Consider the following 21,467-nt stretch of genomic DNA (forward strand, 5'->3'; position numbering starts at 1 on the left):
GTTATTTTCCATATGCAATGATTCCTCTTAATTTCTCCAATGTTCTCTGTCTGTAAGTTAATAAATATATCCATTTTGAAATTCAGTGTGATCATCTTGAATGTTTACACAAGCACCCTTTGTGATGCATAAGGTGACCTTCGGTTTTATTGTGGTCTAATTATAAGCCCGAGGGGACTCTGCCATATGTTGTTGGGAAATTGTTTTCCCCTAGACTTTCCCTAGATCCCAGATCCTATCTGACCCGATTGTTTGTAGTAAAAGTTTTCCTGAGGTTGTTTCTAAACTTTAAAAAATGTAATTTATCTTAACTTTATTGTGCTTCATAAGATTCTAGAACACAGCTAAATACTAAATGGGTATTTTTCTTTTTTTGGCTGCATCCCATGGCTGCAGTGAAAGCACAGAGTCTTGACCACTGAACTGCCAGGAAATTCCCTAAATGTGTATTTAAACTCATCTTAAACACTGAATTAAGAGATTTCAGTTTGGACACATGTTTTTTAAGCAAACTAGGGATCTATTCCACCTTTGACACAGTGTTTAGCATGTGTGTATGATAACCAAACTTTCCCAGATACCTAAGTTGTCAATTTAATAAACTAATAGTGGAAAAGCATTTCATTGGTAAAACATTTCCTGAGCTCTCCTAATTTTTGCTTGCTTTAGATGATTTTTCAAATTTGTAACAAATTTCTCCTTAGCAAAACATTTTTTAAAAATTCACTGAAATGAGGATCACAGTAATCATACTCATTTTTTTGTTTTTTGATAAGAACAAACATAGTACTGTCATATAAAAAGATAAATTAATACTATTAAATTAAATTGTGTCTTTGAGAAAAGGTTATCTCCTTGAGATTAGCTTATTGACCAAGACTGTCCTACAGGCCTTACTGAAATTATGCACATATTTTATATCTGTGGCCTGCAGCATGGTAGCCACAAAGTGGCTATTGAACGTTAAAATATGGCTAGTGTGACTGGTGAGCTGAATCTCTTATATGTATTTAATTTTAATTTATTTACATTTAAATAGCAGTAATGATATTGGATTGGTCTAGATCAATGAGAGTTAATATTTGTGTTGAGGAACAGCATGGGGTTGTCTCAAATGCTGAGCGCAATTGGGCAAGTTCCCTGTGTTCACTTCTCTGTTTTTTGAAACAGATGCTGAAGATTTAGCTTGTTTTCCTCTCCTATTTGGGTTTCCCCGATGGCTCAGCAGTAAAGAATCTGCCTGCAACGCTGGGAGACGCAGAAGGCTCAGATTTGATCCCTGAGTTAGGAACATTTCCTGGAGTAGGAAATGGCAACCCATTCTAGTATTCTTGCCTGGAAAAAATCCCATGGACATAGGAACCTCACGGGCTACAGTCCATGAGGTCCCGAAGAGTCAGACACAGCTGAGTGATTAAGCACGAGCAAGCCTCTATTTAAATTGGCCTAGGCTTCCCTGGTAGCTTAGATGGGAAACAGTCTGCCTGCAATGTGGGAGAGCTGGGTTCAATCCCTGGGTTGGGAAGATCCCCTGGAGAAGGAAGTGACAAGCCACCATATTCTTGCCTGCAGAATCTCATGGACAGAGGAGCCTGGCAGGCTGCAGTCCATGGGGTCACAAAGAGTCAGACACAACTGAAGGACTGACTCACTTTTTTCACTTTCATACTCAATTCATCCATTCAAAGAGCAAATATTTACTTAACATTAATTATGTGCTATGCACTCTGCTAGATGCTAAGGGGTGAAAAATGAGCAAGACAGGTCCCTGCCCACAAGCAACTTATAGTCTAATAGGGGAAGAAAGAAAATACATTAAATGTGATAGAGGTAGCATAGGGCCCAGTGTGGCCACAAAGGAAGAGATTGTTGGAAGTCCCCAGAGAAGATAGGAAAGGCTTCACAGAGGATGTTGCGAGCCATGAAAAATGAGCAGGCCTTTCCAGGTGAACAAATGAGGGAAGGCATTTGTTATAGCTTGAACCATGTTCCTGCTGAATTCATAGGTTGAAATCCTCATCCCTAGTACCTCAAGGTGTGACCTTATTTGCAAACAGGGTCACTGTTGATGTAATTAAAATGAAGTTACACTAGAGGACGAACCCCTAATCCAGTACGACTGGTATTCTTTTTCTTTAATATATATTTTTAATTCTGTAAAAATTTTTAAGTTTTTAAAAATATTTATTTTAATTAATTGATTTATTGGCTGTGCTGAGTGTTAGCTGTGTGGGATCTTTAGTTGTGGCATGTGGGATCTCGTTCCCTGACCAGGGATGGAAACTGGGGCCCCTGCTTTGAGAGCATGGGGTCTTAGCCACTGGATCACCAGGGAAGTCCTGACTGGTATTCTTATAAAAAGGAAAAACTTGGACACACAGACACACACAAGGAGAATACCATGAAGATTTTGGACTGCCAAAAGTCAAGGAACTACCAGAGTCTACAGGTGATGCTTGAAATAGGTCCTCCCTAGTGCCTACAGAGGGAGCTTAGGCTGCCTGACATGTTAATCTCAGAATTCTAGCACCTAGAACTGTGAGATGATACATTGCTATTGTTAAAGCCACTTATTCACAGTTTATAATATGGTGGTCCCCCGTTATCCATGGGGGATACAGTCTATCTGCAGGAGATGCCTAAAACTGAGGACAATGCTGAATCCTATAGGTACTGTGTTTTTTCCTATACATACACACCAATTTTAAAGTTTGGTTTATAATTAAGCATCATAAGAGATTATCCAAATATCCAGCATCACTAATCTTGCACTTTGGGGCCATTATTCAAGAAAATAAATGTTACTTGAATACGAGCACTGTATTTCCATAATCGTTGATCTGTTAGTCAATCTGTTAGTCAATAGTCAGTCACTGTTACTAAGTGACTAGTTGAGTGAGGTATGCTGGACAAAGAAATGATTCAGGTTCTGGGTGGGATGGAGCAGGATAGTGTGAGACACCATCATGTTACTCCAAATGATGTACAATTTAAAATTTATGAATTGTTTGTTCCTGGAATTTTCCATTAAATAATTTCAGAATGCAATCGACTGTGGATAACTGAAACCACAGATAATGGGGAAACCACTGTGCTTTGCTGTAGCAGGCCCATCAAACTGTTATAGCATTCCTGATTGAGGAAGCAGTATTGTGAAAGCAAAGCAAATAGGCTGTGGAAGATATTTTTAAAAGTTCTGTTGTTTGGTTACCTAACTCAGCATTTTAGAAGGAAAATAAGCAAGCAAGCATCAGCCTGAGTATGACTATTTCTTTTATAAACGTTTTCCTTCTCTTGGAAAAACAAAAGCTAAGAATGTAATAATGTTTGGGGCAAAACTGGGAGTATATTTCTGCTAAAACGTATCATGAATCAGAAAATGTTTACTGGCCCTCATAAGTCAGAAGAAAGTTTTTGTTTATTAAAAATGGTCTCCCTACATAAAGTAGTTATACCAAGGCTAATGAGACTCCTTCCCCCCAATTTCCTGTGTAGATCATATGAAAAAAATACAAGAAAGCAACGTTTTCTATTTTTGATGTATCAGCTTTGGGAAGAGAGTTCATGAGCAGGAGCTGAGTGGCTGCAGTCAGAACTATAATAATCTTGGCTGGATGGTGCCCTAAGATCCAATTTCACTCTTCCTGTTATCACTGGGATGAGGGAGATTAGGATCTGAGAGACCAGAGTCCAGAAGGCTCAAGTAACATTTTAACTCCTGGAAGCGCATCCCTTTTGAAGGAAGAATTGTCAGAACACAGTCTTCTAGCCAGGATTCAGCAGTTAGAGAATGGGTGACTGAGTGTTTAGGACAGCAGTCTTTTCCTTTGTGTTCATGCAGCAGTAAGTGCCAAGCATTCATTGACTCACCAGAATGTGTCTGGGACAATGAACTGTGAATTACATTAAGCCATGTATGTGGTGCAATTGTCATTCTGCAACAAGTGTGAATAACAGTAGGATACCTTGGAGGAAACAGATGTAGCCTAACAAGGCTAAAGCATAACATGCCAGACAGGTGAGGGTTTGAAGGAATATGTACAAGTCAAGGGCTTTCCCAGGTGACTCAGACAGTAAGGAATAGGCCCACAGTGTGGGAGACCGGGGTTCAGTCCCTGGGTCGGGAAGATACCCTGGAGAAGGGAATGGCTACCCACACCAGTATTCTTGCCTGGAGAGTTCCATGGACAGAGGAGCCTGGGGGGCAGGGGTGGGGGGGAACCTAAAGTCCATGGGTCGTCAAAAAGAGTTGGACATGCCTGAGCAACTAACTCATGCATATACAAGTAAAGAGATTGAAAAGTACAAAATTACAGCAGGTTTGATATAGGCAACAGTAAATAAAAATGGATCACTTTCAGACATTTTGAGTTTGAACAGTTTTTCGGACATTCAAGGGGAGATGACCAGAAGGCAGTTAGGGTAGGTGTGATAGTGTGATTTATAATGAGAAACATTTGTTTTCTGGCACAGAGCTCCAAAACCATTGGAATCTTTTTAAGTGATGAGAGACATAAAAGTGTCTTTTTTTATGTTACTGTGGTGACTTTGAGGAAAGCATCTAGGTAACCTAAAGACGGGGGTGGGGGATGCTGGTTGCCAGGCAACTCAACTTGAAGATTAGAGGATTGGAACTGTCAGTGCCCTCCCCCAACCCCTTCACTCACCTCTGGGGAGGAGACAGGGGCTGGACCAGTAATTCAATCAGTCATGACTAGGTAAATGAAGCCTCCATAAACCCCCAAAGCCTCCATAAAATCCCCAAAGAATGATTAAGCATGTTGCATTCCTTGTACTGAATCCATTTCTACCAACACTACTGACAGTAAGAGTGAAGAGCCTTGGGTGTTTCATAGTGGAAGATTCTACTTCGATTCTTATTATTCTGTTAAGATTTTAAGAAGGACAGCTAGGTCTAAATAGTCAACCTGGGTAAGACTATAACATTACTGTTCTTAAAACTTGTAAATATTCCTAGGAGTCCCTGTGGGAATAAATTCTATAAAAATGTTTATTCCTTAAAAGTTTGAATAAATGTTTCTTTGATGCTTCCTCAAAACTTATTGAAATAGATCAGGAAAAAATTTTTCTTTTAATTGGTTCATTAGAAGACCACATTCTATACTAAAGGCTAAGAAACTGTCTTGCATGTCAGATTTTATTAATATACAATGGGAACTACAGTGAGCAGAATTCCCTGGAACATAGGATAGATAGCATGATTGAGAAATAAACATTGTTTTAATTTAAAAAAAAACAAAAAAAAATACCTCTCTTTATGTTGATCTTAACACTGTTCTGTGTATATGTCAGTTCAGTTCAGTTGCTCAGTTGTGTCTTACTCTTTGTGACTCCATGGACCGCAGCACGCCAGGCCTCCCTGTCCATCACCAACTCCTGGAGTCTACCAAAACTCATGTCCATTGAGTTGGTGATGCCATCCAACCATCTCATCCTCTGTCGTCCCCTTCTCCTCCTGTCTTCAATCTTTCCCAGCATCAGGGTCTTTTCTAATGAGTCAGCTCTTCACATCAGGTGGCCAAAGTACTGGAGTTTCAGCTTCAGCATCAGTCCTTCCAATGAACACCCAGGACTGATCTCCTTTAGGATGGACTGGTTGGATCTCCTTGCAGTCCAAGGGACTCTCAAGAGTCCTCTCCAACACCACAGTTCAAAAGCATCAATTCTCCGGTGCTCAGTTATAGTTCAACTCTCACATCGATACATGACTACTGGAAAAAGCCATAGCCTTGATGTAGTTACTTTGAAATTCTTTTGTTAGGACCTATTAGGCAACTTAAGGGCTTCCCTGGTGACTCAGATGTGAAGAATCTGCCTATCAATGCAGGAGATGCGGGTTTGATCACTGTAGGAGGAACCGGCAACCCACTCCAGAATTCTGACTTGGGAAATCCCATGAACAGAGGAGCCTGGAGGGCTGCATCCATGGTTGCAAAAGAGTTGGACACAACTTGGCAACTAAACAACAAACAATTAGGCACCTAGCCAAGTATCTGACCAAGAGGAATGTTAAATAAACAATGTAACTTATTCTCCCTTGAAAGGGAAACTAGGTGGCTGAGAAACAGGGATTGGGAAAGACTTAAACTGTATCTTCTCTTTTTGAATACCTACTTAAGCAGCTGTTAACTATATACCCTTTTGAGAGATTCATAGATGAATCAGAGGAAGTAATAGTGACACTGTGACCTTTGCTTTTCTAAACTGGTTCATGTAGTTTCTGTCTTAGTAGTCACATTATATCTACACATAGGCACATTTTATTCCTGATTTTGTCATCCCTGTAGAATTTGACTCTTTTTAATGATTCTTTCCTCTCTTCATTTTTTCCCATTAAAACTTTTTCCTTCTTTAATATTTGTGACTATCCTCCCTTCTAATTTTCCTCCTGGCTTGGTTTTGGTTTTGGTTGTTTGTTGTATTTGTCCTTTTAATGTTACTCAATGCGTTTCTCTTGTCTGGCTAAGTGTATCTACTTTCAACTTTAAATCACATACTTGGTAGCTCAGATAGTAAAGAATCTGCCTGCAATGCAGGAGACCCGAGTTTGATCCCTGGGTCAGGAAGATCCCCTGGAGAAGGAAATGGCAATCCATTCCAGTATTCTTGCCTGGAAAATCCCATGGACAGAGAAACCTGGTGGTCTACAGTTCATGTGGTCACAAAGCATCGGACACGACTGACTTCACTTTCACTTTTTCACTTTATCTTTGTTCTAGACATTTTTCTTAAATTTCATTTCAGGAACTTGTCCATGATGGATTTCAGTATTTTTTTCCTTCTTCTCTACAAATCTGCTCTTCCTTTTTATTTCTCGTCCTAAACTATGGCACTATTACACAGTCGCTCAGGCCAGAAACAAATTCCTCCCTCTGCTTTACCATCAATGGTAGATTACTAAATCTATTAAATAATGTTTTATAACCTTCTAAACCAGTAGTGCTCAAAATGGAGTTCTTGGATCACTGGCAGCCCCATCACCAGGGAACTTGTTGAAATTAAAATTTTCAGCACCCCCCTCCCCCATCCCCAGATGTACTGAATCAGAATATCTGGGGATGGAGCCATCAGTCTGTTTTTTTTTTTTTTTTTTTTAATATTTATTTATTTTTATTTATTTGACTGCACAGGGTCTTAGTTGTGGCATGTGGAATCTTGTTCCCCAACCAGGGATCAAACTCAGGGCCCCAGCATTGAGAGCTCGGAGTCTTAGCCACTGGACCACCAGGGGGAGTCCCCATCAGTCTGTTTTAACATACCCTTCAGGTGATTTTGATGCACATTAAAGTCTGAGGACCAGTGTTCTTAACAAGTGGTAGTTAATCCTGGGATCCATTGTGGGGCTTAAGGAAGATCAAAAAGCACTTGCAATTGTATCTAAAACCAAGTATATGGACATATATATTTTTCTGAATCAATGGCTTTTATTGCCCTTTGAACCAGTTCCTTTTATCTCTAGTTTCCATCTTTTTCAACATATCTCCATTTCGATGTGATGGCAATCACTCTAGGAATCTGATATATTCACACTTTTGTTCAAACATCTTCTGTGGCTCCCAACAACTAGTGATAAAGGACCCTCACGGCATGACAAACAGCATCTTTCCTGAAGGCTTGTTCTTTCATGTGTATCTCTAGTCATTCTTCAGCCTTTGGACAGCAATACTAAACCTTGAATATTGTGGACCTCACCTGGCTCTCATGTCTTTCTATTTTTGCATATTCTTCACCTCAGTTTAGAAAGTCCATCACTGCTCCTCCCTCCCTCCTTGCCTGGCTAATTCCTATTTGTTCAAGATTAAGTGCAAGCAGCATCTCTTCCGGGGAGCTTCCCTTGGCACTTAGTTTAAGCTGCCGCAGTGGATGCGCCCATCTCTCCCTGTGTTTATCTCTCTGGTAGTAGGTCTCAGACATTTTGGTGTTAGGACTCCTTTATACTCTTAAAAATTATTGAAGACCCTAAAAAGATTTATGGGGTATCTGTACATATTTATATTAGAAATTAAATCTGTAAAATTTAATATTTAAAACCCCATTTAAAAATAATTATAAACCCATTATGTACTTATATAAATGATAAATTTTTTAGCCTGCTCCCAAATGGCTGTGGGGCTAAATTATGCATTTTCATGGTAAAGTGATATTTTCCAAAAAGAATTTTGGGAAGAGTGGCATTGCTTTACATTTTTCAAAGCTCTTTGATCTCTCTGGCTTAATAGAAGACAGCTGGATTTCCCTATCTGTTTGTGCATTCAATCTGTGTGATATGTTTTGGTTGAAACATATGAAGAAAATCTGGTCTCACACAGATAAGTCATTGGAAATATTTTCATTGTCTTTCTAGATGATACGAGATATCTTGTTTGATAACTATCCCAAAATGGACAAGTGATTGTTTCCTAGAGTGCAATTACAATGTGGATTGAATTCGAAGCCATATCAATTAACTTTCTGTATTCTGCTACAGTAAAATCCATGGGTCCATCTTCCACGTTGATAACTCTTTTTAATTTTGTATTAGCATGTATTGGTTCTGTTGAAAACTGCTTCATTGGGCTATAGAGATTTTCAAATGGTCAATTATAATCACTATATAATGTGAAAAAACACATTTGTTAATATCACTGGTGTTTTTAGCAGAAAAGTTTAAATACTGGAAAACTGTCAAGCTCCAGATGGTGGATACAAATTTTTAAAAATTTGCATTTTTGAGTGAAAACTCCAACAATCACACAAGAGCATTTTCTGGAGATGTCCATCCTTCTTGGGCATGCAGCAGAAGTACTTCCCAATTCTTCACATATTAAAAAGAGATGGGGGACTTCCCTGCCGGCCCAGTGGTTAAGACTCAGAGCTTCCAGTGAAGGGGGTAGGTGGATCTGATTCCTGGTTGAGGAACTAAGATCCTGCATGCTGTGCAGTGAGGCCACCCCCCCCAAAAAAAAATAAATTAAAAAAAAGGGTTTTATAAAAAGAAAATAGGTGTATGCTAGGGTGAAGATTTAGTAATATTAATAATTTTTACTCCTTTGTCAAGGACAATTATTTATTTATTTTTGCCTGCGCTGAGTCTTCATTGCTGTGTGTAGGCTTTCTCTGGTTGCAGAAAACGGGCTATTCTGCAGTTTGGGTGCACGAGTTTCACACTGTGGCAGCTTTTCTTGTTGCAGAGCGTGAGCTCTAGGGTGTGCAGGCTCAGCAGTTTCGGCGTTAATGCTTTATTGCCCCACAGCATGTGGACTCTTCCCCACCAGGGACCCATGTCCCCTGCATTGGTAGGCGGATTCTTAACCACTGGACCACCAGGAGGTCTGTCAAGGACATCCTTAAATTAAATTAGCTTATTTAAAAAAAAACCATACATTGTGTATGCTAAGAGTGCAAGGAGGTGAATACAAAATACCACTACAGTAAGTCCCCCAATTTAGAACAAGTTCTGTTCTAACAGCGTTTAAGTCCAATTTGTTTACAAGTCCAGCAAAGTTAGCCTAGGTACCCAACTAATGCAATTGACTATATAGCACTGTACTGTAAGAGGTTTATAATACTTTATGCACAAATAATACATAAAAAACTAATAAAAAAATAAACATTTCAAATCTTACAGTACAGTACCTTCTAAAGTGTAGTAGTACTGCCAGTATAGCTGGCATACACGGACACTTGGCATCTTTCAGTTTGTAACTCAAAAGCTCATATATAGACGGACTCACTGTAGTTGTGCAGTTTGACACCACTGCCTTGATTTCTGCTAAGGTGTTGGCTTCACACCAACAGTGCAATCCTCAACAAAGTGAAGAAAATCAAGTCTTCATATTGTGAAAATGGTTTTGACCCTACAAATTCACTGAAAAGGCCCCTGAGGACCTTCCAGGTTTTGCGGATGGCATTTTGGGAACAGCTGCCCTGTTTTCACATACTACTGTTACTTGTGCCTCGTTAGGTTGCAAAGTCTGGGTGGATCTTCTGTAACTGTCCTTAATGTGTTCGTGTCTGTCCGGTACATAACACTCAAATATTAATACCTGCGGAATGAGCTAAAAAATGTTACGAACAACCGCATATCCTTCATCATACAGCCTTCTTCCTTAATTCCGTCTAAATTTACATGTTTCGTAAAATTTTCTAAGTTTTTTCATGAATAGGACGCCGGTCAACTTGTTTTTTTATATAGGTGGGGAGGAGGAGCTGCGTGAATATGATACTGACACGTTCAGCCAAGTATTTATCTGCGATGCTCGAGTCATTCCTTCTTAACAGCTTTGCACCAGCAGGCCTTTTGACTTCCCAGTCTTAGCTACTATAAAGACTGGATAGAGGTGGGTCTCTTGTATTTACAAGAGCACAAGAATTTGATGGAGTCGTAGCCAGGGAAACCTTCAATCAAAATCTTGGCGGGGAGAAGTGCAGCAGGACCAACAACCTTGCACACCCAGGAGCGCCAGGCTGCAGCCTCGCGAGATCTGCCGGGTTGCCAGGGCGACGCTTCCGGCAGGCGCGCGCAGCCCGGAGAGCAGGGGAGTTGTGAAATGGGCGGCTAGACCTGCCCGTTGCCGTGAATTCGCCAGCGGGAGCGCGCTCGCGGCCGCGCGATCTCCGCTTTCCCGGCTCCGTCGCTGACGCGTTGTAGACGTTGGGGAGGGAGGCAGCGGCAGCGCGGATCAGGATGAACAGCGCCAGCGGCTTCGGCTTGGGCTTAGGCTTCGGCCTCACCCCTACGGCGGTGATTCAGGTGACAAATCTGTCCTCTGCGGTGACGAGCGAGCAGATGCGGACGCTTTTTTCCTTCCTAGGAGAAATCGAGGAGCTGCGGCTCTACCCGCCCGAGTAAGTGCTCGAGCTCGACTGGGGGAGGGGCGCGGGCCCGAGCGAGACCTCGGGAACCCAGGCGTGGGGGAGAGCGCGGACGGGGGCGCGCTGCCCTCGTCACGTGACCGCCGGGTTTACCTTGGTGCCCATGTTTGATTGGGGCACCGCGGCCCCAGCCCCCGGCTTCTGTTTTCCTTGTTAGTCGACATTTCGGGGGGATTCTTTGCACAGAATCCTTACAAAGGACTTAGAGGGGTTACCTTCTTGTGCCTCCCGGCCAGTGGTCGTCTCCGAGTCCTCGAATTCAGTGCCCGGCTCCCCCCGTTTTTTTCCCTAACTTAAGATGGCCGCAGGTGGGCCCGGAATAGTCCTCATGGCAAGCGCCTGATGGGGTTTTTGCAGTGGAAAATCGCGGAGACTGCGCCTGAGAAACTGTCCGATTCTTAGGGCCTCAGTGTCGGGCCGTTGTTGCCGACAGGGAAGCCTGCGGCTGATGACAAATAGAATTAGGGTCCCTAGGCCTGTGTTCACAAATGTAGCATCTTCAGAGGTTAATCTAACCGAGCCCATCCATGTTGTTAAAGATTCATGTCTGTTCACCCTTTTGGCATCGGATTAAAATTTCCTCCTAGAAGGTCACGCTGCCCTAAACCTTTCAGAAAAAACAGTAATCTGTGCAGGATTATTCCTGCTGTATACTTCTAGAAGTCCAGATTTGGGATGGCATTCCCTGTTCTCAGACACTTCCCAGGTAGTGTACTTTGAAGTAAGATTTCCCTTGTACGGTAGTATCAGCTCACAGAATTTGTAAGAGGTTTCTGGGTTGTTTATTTTCTTACGGGCATAAACTTTTAAAAGCTAGTGTCCAGAATATGAAAATTTGTCAGTGTTTTGTTCATTTTGTCAAAATCTTTTGAAGAAAGCGTTAGTAGTTGCCTAAGATTTCTCTTTTTTAAAAAATTGTGTTTGATTTTTTGGGGTATTTCATAGTGATGCATGTAGATCTATTTTTCTTTAGTTTTCTAACTATACCGCATTGCTACTGCACAGACAGTGATAAAAGTTTGGTGTTTGGATTTTTAAATTTTACTTAAGTTTTTCTTCTCATTTTTGTTTCAGAGTATTTCATGCATACAGAAATGCTGAAAGAAAAACTCCCATGTTCCCTTAATCTGTATTTATAGTTAGCCACAGATTTCTGTCTCCATCCACCCACATCCCTTGACTATTCACTCCTCAACACTTAAATGTGAATCTCTTAGGTATATCTCCTGCTTTACCACAGTACTGTTAATGCAGCCAAGGAATTTGACATTGACAATATATAACATCTAAATTTTTTCAGTTGGTCTGTCAACCAACGCCTTTTCTCCATTTCCTTTTTCTGATATAGAAATAATCAGAGATCACTCAGTAGGTTTGTTTGTTTTCTTTAATCTAGGACTACTCCCCCTCTACCCCCTCACACTCCTTTTCTTCCCCCAATCATCTTTTTAAAAGTTTTTTGTGAAATTGATGTTTTGTCTTGTAGTTTGTGTTGTAAAATGACTCATCTTGGCTATATAAATTGTTTCCACCTGAATAGATTCAGTAATACAGTTTTGCCAAAAATAGTTCGTAAGTGGGTGCACATGCATCTTTATTGATTCGTCATCACATATATAGCTTTGGCTATCTTATATAACTTTTGAAAGTGCTTTAAGCTTTCTCTTCATTTAGACACTCAAGACATTTCTGAAAAATTGAGAATTGTTTGGAGGGTTGCTGTATTCTGAATGAATTGGAATCAAATAGTAAAATATTTTGTACATAAACCTTTGTAAACTAACCTTGCTTTCAGGGTTGTGATAATGTGTCTTATGGGCAGAAGAAATATATCACAGAATATTCTTCATTGTGAACATACCACCACTCACATGGTTGAAAAATGCGTTTGGGTAGCAGTATGCTGCCAGTTAACTGACATTTAGTAAAATGGGCTATTTTTTGAAATCAGATGTTAGTTGCTTGGAGTTTAAAAGTGTAAGGGAATAAAAAAACTGGTTACTTAAACAGTGCATTGATACAGAGTTACTGTGTCACCAATAATGCATTTTGCAAAATTGTAGCATAAATGTACAACCAGCAATAATGTCAACCAACCAATAATGCATTTTGTAAAATTGTAGCATAAATGTAATACATTTAGGCCAGGCAAAGTCTTTGACCAGTTATTCTATATTTGCAGTTCCTATTCCTGTTTATCACAAGTATTAACATGCTTTTCTAGTGGTGTGTTTTCTGTTTGCTCTGCAGTTAAGTTGTCATAATCTATGGTCCTTACATTCTGTTTGCAAATTTGGGCTGAAATGTATAAGTATGCAATAGTAGTAGGTGTTTTGAAGACCGAATTCTTTTTCAGTGTTGTGGAAACAGTATTTTATGATTAATCTTTGGAAGCTGAGTAGAAATTGATTTGTTTTAAGTTTGGAACTATGTTTCTTTAATAGAATGTGAGAATAGTTTCTCATTTACATTTTAAGGATGCAATTGCTAATATGAAAATTCAGATTTTAAATTAAATTTTTTTTTGGCATGAGGCCGTAATTCAATTTCTATTTAAACATTTAAGAATTGGAATAGACATTCATTGTAAATATTAAAAATTCTTATTTGTGCTGCTAGATGACAAATATCCAGACTTTCTATTTTAGTACAGTTTAGTACTGTTTAGTACTAAATGAATCTCACACATCTTGAAAACCTATTTACAATGGTAATAAATTTTTGTCTTTTTTTCAGTAAGCTCTTTATAGAGGTATAATGTGTAGAAAAGTGCATGGGTAAGGGTATACAGCTTGATGAATGTTCACAAAGCGAACACATCCAGCACGTGGATAGGATTCTCTGCGCCCTAGAAGTTCTCCTGTGCCCCCTCAAGTGCATAATACCTGTAGGGTAATCCTAGCCTCATTTCTACCATCAACCCTGTGTTGATTTTTTTTTGGCTTGTGGGTTTTCTTTATGTCTCTGGTTTTAAAAAGCACTGATAAGGTAAAAGCTGTCAGTTAGCTAAAAGTATAACCTGTATAGTCACATTATGAAAAATAGAGACAATGAAACACTGCCAGTGACCCTAGGGCCCTATCAAAGCCTTTTTCCATTTCCATGTGTTTGCCTTCAGTCCTTTTTATATGCGTTTATCTTAATATGAATGAGTTGAGTGACAGTCACTCAGTCTTGTCCAACTCTTTGTGACCCCATGGACTATACAGTCCCAGTCCATGGAATTCTCCAGGCCGAAATACTGGAGTGGGTAGCCTTTCCCTTCTCCAGGGGATCTTCACAACCCAGGGATCGAACCCAGGTCTCCCGCATTGCAGGTGGATTCTTTTCCAGCTGAGCCACAAGGGAAGCCCAGGAACACTGGAGTGGGTAGCCTATGCCTTCTCCAGCGGATTTTCCTGACCCAGGAATTGAATCGGGGTCTCTCGCATTGCAGGCGGATTCTTTACCAACTGAGCTGTCGGGGAAGCCCTTATCTTAATCTCGTGTAGTCAGAAGAATATATATGCTGTTACTGTCAACTTTTTTTACTCAGCCCGTAGTACGCATTTTTCATATTGCTGTGTTTTATTTATTGTAATATTTAAAGTCTCAAGTGTACATGTGTGTGTTTGAAATTGTCATTGGGTTTTAGCTAGAAGTATTTGAAAATGTGTGTTTTTGATTGTCCACAGTGATTGGAGGGCCTCTGGCATTTAGTGGGTGTCAGTAAATCATAAGGAAGTCTTATAGAAAGCAGAATTGTGCCATCCAAACTATCACTGGAGACCTGTTGAGAAATTATTATGTATCAGTTAATATTTTCGTACATAAAACTTCATACTTTGTCCATGCTTTGCATTATATCTTTTTTGATAGATTCTCAGAGGATGTCTAGAAATATAATAAAGTGTTGGAAAATCATAGTGTTACCACATTGAGTTTTTTTTCCAAGATTGTACAGTGCTATCACCATGTTTAATGAAAAATTAGATAACCAGTTATGTGTGTGCATGCTTAGTCATGTCCATCCCATGGCCTGTTACCCCACCTCTGTCCCTGAAATTTTCCAGGCAAGGATACTGGAGTGTGTTGCCATTTCCTACTCTAGGGGATATTCTTGACCCAGGGATTGAACCTGAGTCTCCTGCGGCTCTTGCATTGGCAGGCAGATTTTTTACCACTGCGCCACCTGGGAAGCCCAGATAACCAGTTAGGGTCCAAGAAATTTAACTGATGCTCAAGAAGTTGGTTCTGTGATTTTTGCATTAAACTCTCAGTGAAAAATTCTGATTATTTTTTTGAAAAGTAATTGTAGAACTTTTTTAAAAAAACAAAACTTGATTTAACAAATGAGGTCAATATAAAATCTGCTATATTTGAGTACTGTTACTTTCTTTAGAGAAATACCTTTAGAGAAATATTAAACCAGTATCATATGTAACCCTTTTCAAAATTAAAACTGTAGGTCAGAATTACATTTGTAATGATAATTGTATTTAATTTTTTACAAAGTAAACCTTACTTAACAGCATAGATATACTAGAGAGGAAGATCTAAATATGAGATTTGGAAATATGCTGCTGCTGCTAAGTCACTTCAGTCGTGTCCGACTCTGTGCGACCCCATAGACGGCAGCCCACCAGGCTCCCCCGTCCCTGGGATTCTCCAGGCAAGAACACTGGAGTGGGTTGCCATTTCCTTCTCCAATGCGTGAAAGTGAAAAGTGAGAGTGAAGTCGCTCAGTCGTGTCCGACTCTTCAGGCGACCCCATGGACTGCAGCCTACCAGGCTCCTCCGTCCATGGGATTTTCTAGGCAAGAGTACTGGAGTGGGGTGCCATTGCCTTCTCTGTTTGGAAATATATTCATTTATAAATATAAATATAAAGTTTTTTGCTGAGATATCTGTATTTAGGCTTGCCACTGTATCATTTTTTGGCTTCCCAGGTGGCTCGGTCGGTAAAGAATCTGCCTGCAATGCAGGTGACAAAGAAGACTCAGGTTCGTTCCCTGGGGTTGGGAAGATCCGTGGAGGAGTGCATGTTAACCCACTCCAGTATTCTTGCTTGGAGAATCCCATGGACGGAGGAGCCTGGTGAGCTATGGTCCATAGGGTCACAGAGTCAGGCATGACTCCAAACTATTGAGCATGTACACACACTGTATCTTTTTAGCTTATAATATTCAAAATAAAGTAGTGCTGCTACTACTCCTGAAAAGCTGTGTGTTTACATTTTTATAAAGTAGATACTGTGTTGATCATACTCTCCATTTAAGGGAAGTAGTTGGAGATTGTGAAGAAAATTGCTTTTAGCGCTAGGATCCATTCTTTGACGGTGATGCTGCTCAGAACAGATTGGCCTCTTGTAACCAGGTTTGGGCTTCTGAAACCTCCATAGCATATGGTTTACTAACCAGTCCCACATTTCTTACTCCTGTGGGCGTTTTAAATTTGAAATGATGTGAGTTTCAAGTAGGGGTATTTGGAAATGTTTGTAGTTTACAACAGTGATGATTTGGGTTTCCATTCTTTTACAGAAGGATCTGTCAATTTAGGATGTGTAGTTTCAGTGGTAGCTTGTTAGTTTCTTCAAGTGCTAAAAGAGATTATACTTGTTGCAATTGCTAGGGCTTTCTTAGCTCCTTGTCATAGATTTTTTGTGGGGGGGTGGTGCCAAGGACAGAAGGTGTTACTAATCTAGCTCAGGAAGAGACATTGTTAAGAAGATGAAGATTTCCCTAAGTAGTAAAATATAGACTAGGCCTCGTGGAAACCGGGACTGGGAACCAGAAAGGTATCAGCATCCAAGGTGGCTATCTGCTTCTTCCTGTCAGGATTTATTGTCAGTTTGGTTTGTTTCTGTTTATCGACTCAGTTTCTCTGCAGACCTATTCTGTGCTCACTCATCTGGCATCTGGCCCAAACCCTCACTCTAAATGACTTTCCAGCCCGGGAGAGGATGGTTGTTCAGGTCCGTTTGGTCAGGCCTCCCAAGTTACAGGTTTGGGTTCGCCAGTGAAATGGGCCCTGTGTCATGTGATTGATCAGTTGTGGCTTAAAGCTTGCTAGGTCTGTTCGGGGCTTCACAGAGGGAACTGCTGAAAATAGATAGGATGTCTTGGTAGCACATGTAAGAGGGTACTTAGTTACATTGATATTTTGAAATGACTTCCCAGAAGACTTTGAAACCTGAGCCTTGAAGAAAAGTGAAACAAATGAAACAACATGTACAAAGATGGCTCTGTTGGTTCAGAATGTGTCCTGGAACAGCAAGTATTTTTAATGCCTGGATTTTTTAAATGATGAGACAAGAAGAGAAGGATGTCTCTGAGGAAATTTAAGCATGACATGAAGAAATTTAAGGTTTAGAAAGATTATCCTAGCAGCTTTTGTGGAAGATTGTTAAATAAAGAGTTGAGATTGGAGGCAGTGTGATTGGTTAGGAGCCATTACAGTAATTCCAGTGAGAAATGATAAGGACTTGAATGAAGGCCTTGATAATGAGAGTACTGAAAGAATTTGTTGTTTTGTCCCTCAGACGTGTCTGACTCTTAATCCCATGGACTACAGCCCAACAGGCTTCCCTGTCCTTCACTATCTCCCGGAGTTTGCTCAAATTCTTGTCTGTTAAGTCTGTGATGCCATCTAACCATCTCATCCTTTGTCGCCCCCCTTTGTCTCCTGCCCTCAATCTTTCTCAGCATCAGGGTCTTTTCCAGTGAGTTGGCTCTTCGCATCAGGTGGCCAAAGTATTGGAACTTCAGCATCAGTCCTTCCAAAGAATATTCAGAGTTAATTTCCTTTAGGATTGACTGGTTTGATCTCCTTGCTGTCCAGGGGACTCTCGAGCATCTTCTCCAGCACCGCAGTTCGAAAGCATCAGTTCTTCATCACTCAGCCTTCTTTATGATCCAACTCTCACATCCATACACGACTACTGGAAAAAACCATAGTTTTGACTAGACGAATGTTTGTCAGCAAAGTGATGTCTCTGCTTTTTGATATGCTGTCTAGATTTGTCATAGCTTTTCTTCCAGGAAGCAAGTGTCTTTTAATTTCATGGCTGCAGTCACTGTCCACAGTGATTCTGGAGTCCAAGAAAATAGTCTGTCACTGTTTACATTGTTTCCCTATCTATTTGCCAGAAAGTGATGGGACTGGAAACCATGATCTTAGTTTTTGGAATGTTGAGTTTTAAGAATTAATGTGACAAATACTTGGGAGGCCATTTTCATAGGATATAAAGACCAATTGGATGGAAAAGAAGGAAGAAGGATCAAGGATGGAAACAACCCATAAATCTCAGTAGTTTAATAAAAACAGAAGAGTATTTCTTACACTAAATTGATGGGGTTGGTGATGAAGCTGAGGTATCAGCCACCCATCTCTTTGATGTTGCTGGTCACTGTGGCAGAGGGACAGAGGGAGCAATGACCCTTAAAGCTCCTGAATAGGAATACATTTCAGTTCTGCTCAATATTTACTTGACCAAACTGCACAACCATATCTAACTTCAAGGAAAAAAAGAAATAGAGTTTTATTATGTAGCCAGAAGGAAATTTGGAAATATTTGGTGAACAGTAGTAATGATGGTCACATTAGTGACTCCCAGATTTCTGACTCAGGTGATGTGTTAGTATCCTTAACTGAGATATGAAATTAGGACAAAGTGCTGGATTGGTATAGAAGGAAGATGATGAGTTTAAGAATAAGTTCAATGGTGGGCCCTGTGACCATTACCATGAAGTATTCCAGCAGGCACTTAGATATAGGAATTTAGAGCTCTTAGAAAGGCCTAAATTGGTGGTTTGGTAACACAAAGGTGAGTTAAGTCTGGATGCAGATGTATTTGTTGTTGCTGTTTAGTCGCTAAGTCACGTCTGACTCTTCTGTGACCTCATGGACTGTAGCCCAGCATGTTCCTCTGCCCATGGGATTTCCCAGGCAAAAATACTGGAGTAGGTTGTCATTTCCTTCTCCAGGTATCTTCCCAACCCAGGGATGCAACCCACATCTCCTGCAGTCAGGTTTTTTACCACTGCATCACCAGGGAAGCCCGCAAATGTGTTTATCTCATGACAAATACATACAGTGCTTCACTTATATGTTCAGCAGGGGGAGGTTGAAAAAGACTGGCTTGAAGCTTGAATTGGATGACCTTAGGCCGGAAAGTATTGAATTCAGTTGGGTGAAAAAGAGGTAGAGTTTTATTTTCATTTTAGCTGCTTTAAATAGCCTGATTAAGTTACATTAATAATAATATATCAACATACAGTTTCAAGTTCTAAGTGTAGATATATTTTATCTCAGTGTTTGGTTAATATTGTAACTACATTTAGCCATTATCAAGGTGGATTTTTTGCTGTATTTAAGTTTTTAATTTTAAGAAGTGATGGATATTTATGGAATTACAAATTAGATAGTACATTAAAGTGGCTTTAAAATTCTTGATTAACTGAATGATTAAGGTTACATGAGATTTGGAATTAGATAATTAGACTTTAAATCTCATCTTTGTCTTTTACTGGGTCTAGATTGTGGTCAACTTCCTTGACCTGTTTTGTCAGCTAAAGTAAATTACTGATTTTGCCTAAGTCATATTTGGTATTTTTCAAGTGATCTTACTCTTGTAGTGTAGCAGATTGAATGTTTCCAAGGATGGTACATTTATGTTAAACATTAGCTGCGTGTCTAGGTTGTGCCGTTTTTCACTTGCTAAAGACAATTACAGATTTTAATTGAACACAGTTATGGGTAGATTGAGAAAACGATTCTTTATGAGGATATAGTGTATTTTGAACTCTAACATGATGGATTCACATTATGGAAAAATTGCTTTCATCTGTGCTGTGTCTGGCTTCTTTTTAATGTAGTCTTGCCTAGATTAAATCTAGTAGGACTTGTAAGAATCTTTTCTCTTTTGCCTATAAAATATATAAATTTTGTTTGTAAAATTGTTTGTCTGGAAAGCCACAATGCTGCCTAGTCTGAAGTGGTCTAGTATATGTAGAAGAGTTTAATTTTAATTCCAGGTTACCTGATTGTTTTTAGATGTTTGTAAAGTTTTTAATAATTTAAATGTCAGGAATCACATTAAGGAGGGTTGGAAGTAGTTAAAAATTTGAAGTCTTGAGAGTTGTGGCTATTTTTATGAAAGAGATTTTGCCGATTGATGTGGATGTACCAATTAAACATCCTTGGGTTAAGTCAGCTATTTTCTCATTTCACTGAAATTAAGAATGTGTAAAGTTTCAGATTTTTAACAAGCAGGGCTATAGGCCTGTCTAGATTTCTCTTTAGTCTTTTCAGCAAATCACCATCAAAAGACCAAGTTCTGGTATTTCATGTCTTAGCAACAAAAATTCCTGTCTTGATTATGTAAGATTATGTAAAGATCTAAAAAAGAAATGGTAAGTGAAAATGAGAAAACCAACCTAATGTTTATTAGTCCAATTGTTTTTCTTTTTATCTTGCAGCAACGCACCTCTTGCTTTTTCTTCCAAAGTATGTTATGTTAAGTTTCGTGATCCATCAAGTGTTGGTGTGGCCCAGCATCTAACTAACACGGTTTTTATTGACAGAGCTCTGATAGTTGTTCCTTGTGCGGAAGGTTGGTATTGCATATGATTTTTTAAGTTATTTTAATCTCTGTCCTGTCCATTACTACCACTGGCTTTCCTAGAAATTGGCAAGTAGATATGGTATGTTGTGTGTAAGAATGAAATTTGGAGATGAAAAGAATTTTACCTAATAATAAAATATATTAAAATGGTTACTTTATTATGTATATTTGAGATATTATAGTTAAGACATTAAAATTTTTTTAAATTGCTTGCCTTCTTTGGTTTACTTTGCTTTATTGTATTTAATTTGCAAGTTTAAAGCAAGCTTTCTGAAATTAAGTTGGTAGAGGAAATTATTTAATATGTGTAAATAAGTGATCCTTTGCCCTTGTGTATACAAGGGCAAATATGAAATTTTATAAATAAAAACAGTGTACACATTTTGCTAAGTGGGGGGTTAGGTGGTAATTATGTTAAAGAAAAATATTCATATTTTAAGGTTTACAGTATCTTCTTAAGGTAATTTACCTTTTTAATGAAACCATTATTTCTTATTCACTATAATTGTTCGCTGTGCAACTGAAATTTATTTTACTGACTTCTTTTGCTGGTGGGTTGGGGGGTGGAGCTAGGGTTGGGGGTGATGATGGCAATTAAAGAAAAACAATGGAAAACAATATTCCAAAGCGTCCATCAAGGAAATAGTTGTTTGAGGGGGTAACAAGGCCAAAGGCCTTATAGTAATTCATTAATTTATGACTTAACCTGCTTTAAGAGCTAATTATTATTAATGCTTATTTTTTTTTTAGTAATTTATGTTTACAGAGCCACTAACATATAATAGGCTGTGCTGAATTTGAAAGTTCTGGTGTGTAATTAACTTTTATTCAGAGCACTGATTGTAGCATATGTACATGGATTTTATAGTTGGTTATTACAATTTAAATGTCTTTAAAATATATTTTCATTGGTGGCTTGTAGCAGTTTTACAACATAAAATTTTTACCTGAAACAGTCTAATGAGTTTTCATATGTAATGTTTTTAAA

The 21,467-nt window shown here is 39.3% G+C and overlaps 1 protein-coding gene across 4 annotated transcripts in view; it reads left to right on the top strand.

Moving 5' to 3' along the window:
• The first annotated feature begins 10,540 nt into the window (after positions 1-10,540).
• SREK1 (splicing regulatory glutamic acid and lysine rich protein 1) overlaps positions 10,541-21,467 on the top strand; it is a 44,497-nt gene continuing 33,570 nt past the window's right edge. For 2 of the 4 annotated variants that reach the window (XM_065905749.1, XM_065905750.1), the window contains exons 1-2: positions 10,541-10,848; positions 20,334-20,467. In XM_065905749.1, the coding sequence (XP_065761821.1) occupies positions 10,688-10,848; positions 20,334-20,467 (295 nt within the window). In that variant the 5' untranslated portion in view covers positions 10,541-10,687. Of the gene's footprint in view, positions 10,849-20,333; positions 20,468-21,467 lie in introns of those variants that run through there. The other 2 variants (XM_065905751.1, XM_065905752.1) reach the window with 2 other exon arrangements.

Source organism: Muntiacus reevesi, chromosome 14 (genome assembly GCF_963930625.1).
Source record: "Muntiacus reevesi chromosome 14, mMunRee1.1, whole genome shotgun sequence".
Lineage (NCBI taxonomy): Eukaryota > Metazoa > Chordata > Mammalia > Artiodactyla > Cervidae > Muntiacus > Muntiacus reevesi.